The following is a 13,160-nucleotide window of genomic DNA, read 5'->3' as shown; positions in this document are numbered from 1 at the left end:
TTCCCTACATTTGTCTGCTGTCTGTCCATCCCTGCAATCTAACCTTTCATTATCCTTGACTAGGTGTTACCCTCTCATCCTGACAGTTAATATTAATAAGCCATTCACTCTACCGGTTGAACCTGGGATACACCTGTGCTGAACACTTATGGGTGACTTTTATTCAGCTGCTTATTGAACATATTGAATAACCAACCCCAATTATTTTTAAAAATCTGTCTCTTATTTCATATTTATTTACTTACTACTTTAGCTGATTGATTTATTACTTCCCTATCCATCCGGCCCACAGCCACAAACAATTGCTTAATCTTACTTTCCCTCTCACAACCACAATTACTCACCCACAACTCATAGATCATCCTTATTTAGGAAATTATTTGCAATTTGGAGAGGGCAAAAGGGATACCACCAACGACAACAAAATCCAGGACCAAAACAGGAACCACTGACTGTTGATTGATTTATCAGTGATGTAAAAAAAACCCCAACCAGAATCGACCCTTGAAAATAATATGTTTCTTAAGTAGACTTGAATATAGACTCCCAATGCTGCTCATCAGTAGGGAAACTTCTTTGATAAAACACGGGGAAAGGTGATTGATATACCTCTGTGATTATCACAATGCATTTAAATTTTAGGAGAGAAGACTGTTTCAATTCAGCAATGTCTTGTTTTAACTATTCAGTATTTTATTTCAAAAAGTATTATTTGTTTCTCTATACCTTCTCTTGGCTATGGTGAATGCATTTGTTCCTTTATTTGTATCTCAGTAAATCTGGCTTTTCTAATCTGTGTATGAATATTATTAATAATAATCATAATAATAATTTTGCTACTGGTATCTGCTATGCAATTTTGGCTGAGGCCTGGATTTTGCAACTGAAATCATCACACATCTTGACTTCATTGGTCTGGGGAATGTCATAAGAGTTTTTCTTCATAAAATCAGTATAGAATTGAGGCCTGAGCGTTTAGATTAACAAAGTATATGACATAGAATATATAACATGCAATATCAGATGCTTAACATTACCTCTGAAGCTTAAGTTTTCAGTTTCCCCTTATTTTACAGTTTTAGTGCAGACTGCTAACCTTATTTTTGTGCTTAATTCTAAGTCAATTGTGAGGAAAAAGATTGGTAATGGCTAAACTCAAGAGATCCTACATCAAAAGAAATTTTCAACATTTGGACAAAATAGTACCAGGTGTGAATAAAAGATCATATTGCAACAGTAAGTGTTATTAAAGCCATTAAAGTACATTTGAATCCAGTGTTCTATTCATTTTCAAAGCTGACATTTGTAAATGTATATAGGCAGGGCTCTTGTAAATTTAAACCAGAGCATTAGGACTTGGTCTGGAATCTGTAGCACCATCATACTGTATTTTTTTGATATATAATAACTCATAATTTTGTGTCTTTGAGCAGAGGCCATCACATTTTTATAACCGAATAGTATCCTTGTTGGTTAGCATATGAAGTAAGAACAAAAATGTTACTCATAAGAGATGTTTGTAGCATCTTGACATAGGTATGTAGGGTCTTTAAGAGCATACATAATTACATAACCTCTATATTTGTTCTAACGAATTGTCTTAAGGATATTTTTTTGTAATTTGCTAACTGTTTTCAAGTTAGAGCTGCTCTATTTCCATCTTGTCCCTTTGATAAATATCTCAACAGTGTGAATCTTAGATAGCTGTTCTGTAATTTTGAAGGAAAATAGGAGAAGTTGTATTATCATTTCTGTCCATGAAATTTACTTCTGAAGTGAATGCCATACACATTTCTGAAATGAATGGCAAATGTATTTTCTAGAAGTGAGTGCCATTGAAAGCCAAGGCAGGCAATTTATACCGTGCATAATAATGATATTAATGTTTATGGTGTGTATAAGTTACATTTTGATTAGTTTTTTGCATGATTAAAAATTTGCAAAGCCTTTATGGCCCCCAGGAGCCTACCTGTAATAAACAGCTCTCACCTTCCAAACCATAAAACAGGTCTGCAGTACTTGAACATTAGAGCTAATTGCCTTGCTACATCAAAGGGAGCACCACAAGACTGAGAAAAATCACAGAAGGGGGGGGTGGGGAGCAGGGGGCATTTTCACCTCTAAAGGTTATGTGTTTGTGGCTTGGTGGAGCCCTGTAAAGTTATGGCCTCAGAGCTGCTGTTTGCGATTAAGTTGATGGGGAAAGTCTATCCCGCAATCTCTCCCTGCTGCTGACACAGAGTCTTTGTTCACATTCAGATTTCTCAAACTGTTGCCAGGGTCAGGCTGAGGTCAGACACCATGATGATGTATAGGAGAACATGTCTGGGAATTTCTCTCACACTTAAAACACATACCAGAAAAACAGGAGAGCACCCTGAAAAAATTGTCTGATGAGACCCAGATGATACTGTAGCTTTTCTTTTAGTACCTTCATAATTTTCATTCTCTTTGCCTGACACACACACAATGTTTTATTAATGTGTGCCACGATAGCCCTTACAATTTTATGTCCCCTCAAGATAAGGACACTCAGTAGCACTTTGACACTTCATTTTCCAGCCCAGGGGGATTGGGTCAGTAAATCTAGTAAAAGAAGCAGTGCGTTCGCTCCCAAGGATGAGTCGAAAAGGGATTGCCATCGGCTCCATGAGGCCACGGGGCCTGACACTGGATACGAGCCTCATGTGTGCACACTTGGCATTAACACAGCCCGAGCCAGGCATGATCACAGACTCACAGCATCCTGAACCGCGTTCCCCCGCCACCCTGACAAACACAGCCCTGCTTCCAGCTGTGACAGGGATGCCTACCATGTTTGATTAGCTATCATCGCAGGAGGGGGTGGGGGACCACAGGGGGGAGAGTGCTGAAACAGCGGAGGGGGGTTTCCATTCTGATGGAAATTCTTTTTTTTATATGCAATTATTTTTAAAAGAGGGGACCATCTTTCTCACTGCATTGTTCCATAAAGTGGACACGCATGCTTAGTCCTAACCTATTGTATTTCGATGTCAATGCAAAACACATTGATCTGTGGTTGAGAATTTTTTTTTGGTTTCCAAAATTGCAGTCTTCCGATTTACAAAAGGTTTTGCAGAGAGTTGAGAATCGAATAGGTTCACCACATCAATCTGAAGGTTGTTTGCCTAGGCATACAGTTTCAGTGCATGGCTGGCAAGTAAGGCACTAAGCAGCAATTTTTTTGTGCTCAGCTGCTACATATGACAGAGGATATCTCATTCGGCTGTCAGAATGTTATTAATAAAACATGGGGTGCGAAGAGGGCCACTATTTCCCCTTTCAATCACTATAGCATTTACAATGAAAATTTTATGCAGTGTGTAATTTTCAGTTAATGCTTGACACTTAAAATGTCGGTAGCTGCATTTTGTGTGGTTCCTGAAGGGTTAATTGTATCATGTTCCCCGCATAAAAGCTCTGCTTATCAAAAGTGAATAGAAGAGTGTATGCAAATGTGTGTCTGTGACCTTTTGCCTTTCCAGGGTTAATTTATATGGTCATTAAAGATTTTATGAAATTGAGCGGCCTGGTGCTTCGAATCCCATTTTACCCTCACCTCCTAATTTATTTAATTCCTACCTGAACGGGGAAATATGATTTTTATTTTTTTGTGTGCTGCAATGAAAACAGCATGCCGTGCTGTAGGGAGTTGCAAGTCTGGTTATCTGGCATTACTCAGATTGCTAAAAATTCATTAAAATGTGACATCAGCACAGTGAGAGACAAATGATCACAGGATGAAAAGGAACAGTGGGCCTTTCACGGATTAGTGCTACACAGCCTCAGCATAGAAGCTAACTGCATAAACAGATTAATCCACCAGTAGCAGCATAGCTAAGATTTACCGAATAATTAAATGGACTTGAGTTACTGTGAAGATTTCCATGTAATCTAGCTGGTGTGAACACGGTAAGTGAGGTGTGCGTAATGCTGCTTCCTCGGAAGCCATAGGCCAGGTTGCATCATTTATCCTGAATGGCTCCCCCTGGAGACAAAATTTGAGACTTCTCCCGCAAAGCCAGAGGTTTATATTTAATACAGTACCTAATACCTAATACTTACTTACGGCAATTAGCAGGATACTACTGCACTAATAGGATTTATATTTGATTCTTCCCCCCGTTTTTTTCCTTTTTATTTTTTTTTTTGGCTCCAAGATGTGTTTTTACACTTGCTTGCTTTTGTTCCAGCCTGTGCAGTGTGTGTGTGCGTGCGTGTATGTGTGTGTGTATTTTAATGCAGAACATTTCTAGCCAAAGGATATGAAATGACAGGCTTTAAATCTGTCAGACTGGTGGAAAGTGGGTACGCTGATAAAGACATGGTCAGAATTTCTGGATGGATTTTGAAATATTCCAAACTATTTGCAGTTCCAATGTCCAACCTCTTTAATGTGCTGTTCTTTCCCTTTCTCTTTTCTTCCCTCCACCTCTCCTTCCCCCTGTTTTTCTACCCTCTTTTAGTGCTGTTCTTATTACAGGATGTATTTTTTAACTGCTGTGAAATTGTCACTGAGTTTGTTTTCTAAGATCTTTTCTGTGCTTATTCACAGAAGAACAAGATGAAGATACAGAAGGGTCTGCTAAAAGTACATCAGTGGCTGTGGCTGATGATAAAGACTCAAGTGAGAGAGACAATAGTGAAGGCAAAAAGTCTAGTAAAGACTCTGGTAAGATGCTAGAATTTTGTCTTCCCCCTTTTTTTAATTTATGAAATGCTCTTTCATTTTAAACTGTCTGGACATTTCCACTACTATTCATTGCATGTGCATTTTGCATGTGATTTCTATCAGTAGCCTCCCATTGACCTATTTTTAATCATAACCATCTGACAGGATAGATGCGGATAAGTTGAAGAATATTACAGGACGACCAGTGAGATTATTTTTTAATCAAATCAGTTTGTGTGCTTGTAATTTTTTAAGCGCCTTTCATTAATCTTAGCTGTACTTGTGATTCCTCTGATGGCATATTAATTTTTCATAAGCATAGGATTAGGTACCACTTGAATTTTTTCTTCAATCAGGTTTTGCTCCCCTTTTAACCCAAAGAATGTGGGGTTTTTTGTTATTATTACTTTTTGTTCTTGCTCTCTGATCAGCTACTCCCAAGAATCTGGCCTCTTCCTGGGCATTTATTTGAGGCATTTTGAAAAAAATACACAAAACCCAGTGAAAAAGTTTACAGATGATTCAGCCTAAGAAAGAGGAAATATCATTGAAAACGGATTATGGGTTGGGTAATTTTGATCTCCTGGAATAGACAAAGCCCAGTAATGAAAGCTACTGTCTTTGAAAACAAAACCCCTATGTCATGACATTTACTTGTGCACAAACAAACCCAGGGCCAGCATCTGGTGTAGATACCCAAGGCTTTTTCTGTGTTTGATTTGGCAAATATGCGACTTCATCCATGCTTTTTATGTATGAGATGGAAATCTATGGTCACAATGAATATTACATTGGCTACTTTTGCTGCACGCTATACCTAGTTACATTATGTTGGATTCACTGAAGCAGAAGAAGTGCTGAAACAGGTTGAAGCCTATTAGTTTCAGGTAGTCATATATCTTTTCCTTGTATGCCAATGACAGCAGCATACAAAGGAGGTTGTATTCTCCATAAAGACATATAGTTGTAGAGAAAATATGATTTTGTGTGTGAGTTTCTTTACACTCAAATTCTACCATATTGTAATTTGCTCTCTACGTATTAAACATTTTTGTATATATTTAAAAAAAGAAATTATAGGTGGCCTTTTCTATGCCAAATCAATTCAGAAGACAGACTTAAGGATTAAAGCCTCCTTTAAGTTTGCTTGTTGACATGCTAAGGTCAGTTCCCGTCACAGTTCGGAACCTCAGCACCTCTTCAGTCACTTTATTTTTTGTGAGTAAGAGACTGAAGAAAGGCTGAGGTGGATAAAGATAAGGTTAAGCAAGAAACTGTGTTGTGGTTTAAAATGTATATCCTCCTTGGCTGGCTCTCTGACTTGGTAAAAGCCGTCTGCTGTGCAGTAAAGCCATGCTCCCAGGCCAGCATAGGTCCTTCTGTGCAGTCTCATCAGGAGCTGTCCTGACACTCACCAGGAGAGGGGTGACAGCCACCTGCAGCCTGCATTTCCTACCATACACTTTGCCTAGGGAACGCTGTGAACTGCTTTAGAGAGTTTATCAGCCCTCCCTTTTTCTTAGGGTGGTCCATTTATAGCTGATCAAGAAAGAATAAGGTATTAAAGGTCCAGCAAAAATAAAAGATGGACTCTAGAAAAAAATACTGAAGGAGAATTCTCAAAATTCCATCAGGATTAGCCACTCATAAGGGCCAAGTTTAATTAGGACAAACCTATATCCAGATGCCTACTGGGTGCACTACAAAAAAAACCTCAACATAATTGTTCTGCATTCACATGCCAGAAATAACTGTAGTGAGATTCATATAAAAACAAGGGCTGAAATACATTATTGCCTTTGTGCTTTACAGAAAATAGTTTGTACTGTAAAATCCTAGATGTTTTAGAAACTTTTATTTTCCTAATCTAAATTAATTCTGCATATGTAACATTCAGACCATCGTCTTAATTTTCACTCAGCTGACAAGTATTTCTAATGACTGCATAACTGCTCATGTATAATTGAATGTTAATTTGGGCTTTCTCATGAATTGAGTGTTGCAAGTATTGCCAAAGAAATCTCAGAAAAACCAATAGATTAATCACAATACTAACAAGTTAGACAGGAAAGTGGTGTGACCCCTCTTTAGCATAGAATCTATTAGACAAGAAAGGATTAACATGTATTTAGTAACAGTATGTTTGTGTAAGCTGTTGTGCTGTATTGCTTACCTTATCTCAAGGAGTAGAGCTTTCAAAATGAGACTTGGCAATATGCAAGTTATATTTGTTGAATATTCATTCAGAATAGAAAAGCCTACTAATGCCTCATTTATATTGTCATTTAAATCTAGTGCCACTTTAGATTAATTATAATCCAAATTACAGCTCTATGCAGTGCAAGAATTAATATGGAATTTATCCAGATTAATACATTTGCATTGAAAATGTAATATGTCTCTGCCATGGCTAAGGGGAGCACTTTTTAATAAGGTAGTAAACATGAGGAAGGATGGAAATTAACCTTTATTATTGCAATGAAAATTATCCTTTCATTCTACTCTAATTAGAAAGAATATTCTACCAGTAATTATAATTTTAGAATTATTTTGAGGCTGAATCAGATCATCTGATGTGTCAGAAGTCTTAAATTATGCAATCTTTATCGAATACGTAGATTCATAAATAACAAAATAGTATTTTGCTTATGACTTTCCCAGGATTTCTTTTTTTAAAACAATATCCATATTTTATTAACTTTCTTCTTCTTGCTAGTCACACAAACATTTGTATTTTTATTTTGGAGTTTCAAAAATGTTACAAAGGTGATGGCATCTGAATTGCAGTGAATTATGTCATTTTTATATTAGCAATCTTACACACGTTATTTAATTCTGTAACTGACAGGCAATCATTGACTAGTCTATTCCACAGCACTTATTTACAATTAAACTTAGTTTTTGATCTAATCGTATTGAAATTATATTATTCATCTAAAATAATGCTGCGTATTTTCTATTATGAAATTAATTACAGCTGTGTTTCACAATTAGGGGAAAAAAACAACAAATAATGTGTCTCAAGAATAAAAAGTGCGTATTTAAAGTGTGAATAACAACTGGATTTAGCCTTTTCCTACAGCTGCCTAGTAAGAACAGTGTGCCAGTGGAACATCCAGCTACGAAAACAGTGCCACATCGCATGCTTGGAACCACAATATTTTATCTCCTCTCTCCCTCCTCCTTCAATACCCTTTCTAGAAGACCATAACTTTGTTCAGCCTTCCTACAGGAAAGTCCTTAAAATGTTGAGTTCAATACAGAAAGCAGACAGTTGATATAGCAAGCAAAAACAGAGAGTTGTCATAGCTGGACCACTGAGTAAGGAGCTGATCTCCTTTGGTTTTGGCACATATACTTCAGTTTGGAGGGTTTGGTTCTCACCATGTGTATGGGCGAGTGGTGTCCCCATGCCAGAGGGAAGAATCAACCCCCTTTTTTTTGCAAAGCTTCCCATAAATCACAGACTGGGTTACTTTACTGTAGGCCAGATGTAACTTTGGTTGTTTAAGAAGTAACAGTGCTTGAGGTTGAATGACTGCAGAGCAACAATAACAGCAAAAACAACAAAGCCTCTGTAAATTTTGACAGTTTATATAAACATCATAGTAAACAAAGTCAAAAGTTGTGCTTTGTTATGTATTTATTGACGCCAGCACAGTGTCTTATAACTCTAAGTTTTTATTATTTTAACTGCAAAAGAAAATTTAAGCAAAAAAAGTCTTATTTTTATAGAAACAAGAACTATGTGTTTCATGATTATTATAGGTCCTTTGAAGTAATTATGTTATTCCATCCTGTGGTGGAAGACGATGTAATATTAACCTTGTGTGTGCCCAGGTGCACACAGAGTGCATTCCAAGCTAAATTTCACTAGAAGTTAAATACCACTGCCAAAACACAGTCAAATTATTTTTCACAAGTCAATTTTTCAGCAGAATTTGAATCCTAATTTCTGTAACAACCTATTAAGAACAATCTGAGGGGAAAAGAAGGCAGAATTGTTTCATTTTGGTTTTTAAATTCAGCTTCCTGTATAACAGTGTATGCTTACACCAGCTGAGTTTCTGGCCTATTTGTCTTTAAAAAGGGACATTTTAAAAGTGACATACAATAAAGATAAGAAACAGTAGTCAACTGATAGACCTTTTTGACAGTTGTAAATGAAGAGAGGTTAATAATTTGAACATATCCTTCTAAAACCTAGAAGCAACCTTTGTTAATATAGTATGTCACCTTTTTACTTCCCACAATTCTCACAGTTAAGAGATTTAAATAATAATGGTGTACTGCCAAGTAAATACAGATAGGCCAGGGAGTAGTGCATTATCATAAACCAAAGTAAGTAGTAAAATGGTGCCTTATGTGATTGCATAATGCAGATTTTGCCTTTAAGCATTGCTAGTCCTTCAGGTCGTCGGCACAGCACTGACTGAGCAGTCTAAATGAGGTGTCCAGGATCAGTTCCTGGGAGTGTAAAAATTCAGTGGGGCTCCAGAAAGCAGCTTGTTCAGATATTAAACTGATGTTGACAAATTGGTCATTAAAGGTACTGAAATATGGCAGGAATAAACTTTAATTTGAGCAAGAACATTCAAAAATTACTGGTCTAAATTAAACCAAAAGAAATAATTAACAATTTAGGAATGAAAAACAATGTGTGGGGAAATCACCATTAATGTATAAGTCATAAAGCATGTTTATGTTTTTTTTTTAAAAAAGTGCTCTTCAGAAAATATCCCTGTATGATTCAGTTTTCAATTGTTTATTATTGTACCATGAGGACTTGCTATTTACCTTGAAAACTGTTCTCTTACTTTACTCCTCTTTGATGTTGCTTTTGTAATATCAATACTGCTCAAAGTCTATATGAAAATAATAATAATAATAGTAGTAGTAGTAGTAATAATAATAATAATTAAAAAAATAATCTTGGTTTTGTCTACAGACAATTACAAGTATTTTCTTTCTTCATATTTACTTTGTTGCCAAAACATCCATGACCTTATTTTTAAATTAATCCTAGGTTACTGTGCAATGAGGTGCAATTTGTTCATTTATATGAACCTTATGTGGATTGAAAAAAATCAAGATAAATCTTCATGCACAGCATACAATCAGATTACCCCTGGACTATATATTTACGTTGGGTCTGATAGCAATCAATGCTTTAGCTTCATTGCATTTCAAGATGTATTTGCACCCAGTGTCCAGTGATAGTGTCCTCACCCTGGAAATAATTTAGTTGCAAATTGACTGGAAGATGGTGAAAATTGAAAGTTAAAATTAGAAATACTCATAATAAACAGCAGAAAAAAGGTCAGATGATGCCGCACTATGATGAGATTGGAATGGCTGGTAAATGAGGTTTTGTGTTTGTTGTGAAATGTATGTGACATGCCTACCCAATGCTCTTGTAATATCCAGCCTAGCAGAAGAGATTATCTGGCAAATTGACGCTGGAAAGAATTTTCTGATGGACTGGGAAATTAGAACTGCACTCTTTTCTTTGATGTGTGCAAGACTGGGCCACATTACACAGCTAGTTCAGGCATAATATTAAATATAGTATTTAATACTTAATAGTAGAACTATCTATAGAAAACAGTTATATTCTGGTTTTGATCACAAATGCCAGACTATAAAAATTCACAGTGTAAACATCTAAGGCAATCCCAAATGACTGATCTTTGTATATAATTAATATTAAGTTAGCTCTGAAATCCTATTCTCCACAGTATTTCTTTTAAAGCGTCACTATATTTAGCTTCAGAATTGTAAACAGGCAGGAGTTATGAAAACAGCACAATAATCATATTGCTCAGACAGTTTAGAAAAGAGAGAGGGTAATTAAACAGCAGAAAATTAATTATTTTGAAAAACAGGATTTTTAAGCAAAAGCTGATTTTTTTAAATGTAATACACAAATTCATACTGAGCTGCTATAGAAAGCACATTATTGATTAATCTTTAAAGGCAACCTAAGGTTATCTAAACAGTAGAGAAGAGTTCATTTAAAAATGTGTTTATATCATCTACATCAAGGATAAAAGTATATTTTTACCTTTGTGCTTACCAGAATTGTGTTATTCAACTATATTTTTTCCCAGGACTTAAAAAAAAAAGACCCTTAAAGACAATACTCACCTTTGGAATCACAGCCTCTTTGTAAACCAGGATATTTTAAAGTTTAAAACATGTTCTTAAAAATTATGTTTTCGGAACAGGAATAGCCACACCAGAGAAGGAACCAAAAGTGAACACTGTGGTAGGGGCACAACAGCTGCTTCTGGCAAAAGAAGAGGATGGTGCAGCTAAAAAATCAAAGCCTCCAGAGGACAATAAATTTTGTCATGAACAGGTAAAGGAAAGTGTAAAAATTTAATTGCATTCTAGATCTCTTTCAAATAACTCAAGAATGAAACAGAGATTATATACTGTTAAAATAGCAGTATCAGCAAGTTATAAAAAGCACACTGACTAATAGCCTGCATCTTAATTTGATTTTTTTTTCAGTTCTATCAATGTCCTTATTGTAACTACAATAGTAGGGACCCAAACCGTATCCAGATGCATGTCCTGTCACAGCACTCAATGCAACCTGTTATCTGCTGCCCACTCTGCCAGGATGTCCTCAGCAACAAAATGCATCTCCAGCTTCATTTGACCCATTTGCACAGTGTGTCTCCTGACTGTGTGGAGAAACTACTCATGACAGTAAGTGTTCCAGATACTGACGCACACCGCAGAAATGTACTCGGACCTCTGGGCAATGTATCTGGTGTCGTGCAGTATTTGGGTAGCCCGAGGAGGGGAATGGGTCAGGACACTTAGGTTTTGTTGCTAGCTCATCTGTTGGCTGATGTCCCTTGGGGAAATGACTGAAGGTGGATTTCAAAGATGTTGAAAACCTGTTGTTCCTCATTGACATTAACCTTGGAAAAATCAAGGCTGTCAATGTCTCTAGGTGCACACTTGTAAATTTGGTCTAATAATATCCAGTCTCAGAGGTATTGTGACTCCTGTTTGTAAAATAACTGGAATTCCCTGTAGAATGTGTTTCCCAAATGTAGAAGGATTTCTGTGTGTAACTGGGCTGTACTTGCATTATGTTGCATGAAATTCACTGTAAAACGTGAACAGTGGTGTTAATTGGAGAACACAGTTTTCTTATTGTACAGAATGTCCTGTTTCTTACTTTCTGCCTCTGCATAAAAGACCTTTAAGGTTTTTTGTGAGTAAAATCTGAGTATGAAATAGAAAAGCAACTCCAAGTTAGCAAAGCAGTTAGGTTAGTTCTTTAGGATATGGGATATCTGATTTCAAGTGCCTACCCTGGATCAGGCAGTGACTTGAACTGGCTTCTCCATGGTTGAGATGAATGTCATAACCAGCAAACTCAATTTGGAAAACAAATCCCATTCCAGCCTCACCAGAAAAATCCTATTCATCACTGCAAAATTGCACAAACTGTATAAAAATAATAAATTTATATAAAAAATAATGACTCTGCACCATTCAAATCAATGTCAGTAAAGACACAAGCAGGACTCGAAAGTATTTACTGGACTCAAAAGTATTTACTGGACAACCACATAATCAGGCCCAGTCAACATGGGCTCATGACGGGCAAGTACTGCTTACCAAACCTGATCTTCTTCTGTGATGAGGTGACCCCACTTGGTGCATGAGGGAAAGGCTGTGGATATTTACCTGAACTTCAGTAAAGTCTTTCATACTGTTCCGCATGAAAAAACTGGTTGCCCAAGGCTTGGACAGGTGTGCACTCCGCTGAATCAAACACTGGCTGGAGGGCCAGGCCCAGAGAGTGGTGGTGAATGGAGTTAAATCCAGTGGGTGACTGGTTACAACTGCTGTTCCCCAGGAATTAATGTTGGGGTGACTCCTGTTTAATATCCTCATCAATGATCTGAATGAGGGGATTGAGTGCACCCTCAGTAATTTTGCAGATGACACCAAATTAGGTGCAAATGTTGATCTGTCTGAGGGTAGGAAGGCTCTTCAGAGGGACATGGACAGGCTGGATTGATGAACTGAGGCCAATTCTATGAGCTTCAACAAGGCCAAGTGCCGAGTCCTGCACTTGGGTCACAACAATCCCTGCGACTTTGCAGGCTTGGGGAAAAGTGACTGGAAATTTGCCCAGTAGAAAGAGACTGGGTGTTGTTGATTGACAGCCAGGAGAGCATGAGTCAGCAGTGTGCCCAGGTGGCCAAGAAGGCCAATGGCATCCTGGCCTGCATCAGGAATAGTATAGCCAGCAGGACTAGAGAAGTGATTGTCCCACTGTACTTGGCACTGGTGAGGCCATATCTTGAGTACTGTGTTCTGTTTTGGGCACCACAGTATAAGAAAGACATTAAGGCTCTGGAGCATGTCTAGAGAAGAGCAACAAATCTGGTGAAGGATCTTGAGAATAAGTCTTGTGAGGAGTGGCTGAGGGACT

General features: G+C 37.2%; 1 protein-coding gene across 1 annotated transcript in view; it reads left to right on the top strand.

The window, feature by feature from the left end:
* Positions 1-11,527, top strand: part of LOC104544278 (zinc finger homeobox protein 4-like) — a 109,171-nt gene extending 97,644 nt beyond the window's left edge. Inside the window, exons 4-6 of the mRNA XM_010189101.1 lie at positions 4,577-4,693; positions 10,921-11,054; positions 11,210-11,527. Coding sequence (XP_010187403.1) covers positions 4,577-4,693; positions 10,921-11,054; positions 11,210-11,527 — 569 coding nt within the window. The remainder of the gene's footprint in view (positions 1-4,576; positions 4,694-10,920; positions 11,055-11,209) is intronic.
* Positions 11,528-13,160: the final 1,633 nt, after the last annotated feature.

This window comes from Mesitornis unicolor, unplaced genomic scaffold (assembly GCF_000695765.1).
Source record: "Mesitornis unicolor isolate BGI_N332 unplaced genomic scaffold, ASM69576v1 scaffold6657, whole genome shotgun sequence".
Taxonomy (NCBI): domain Eukaryota; kingdom Metazoa; phylum Chordata; class Aves; order Mesitornithiformes; family Mesitornithidae; genus Mesitornis; species Mesitornis unicolor.
This window is presented reverse-complemented; position numbering and strand designations above follow the sequence as displayed.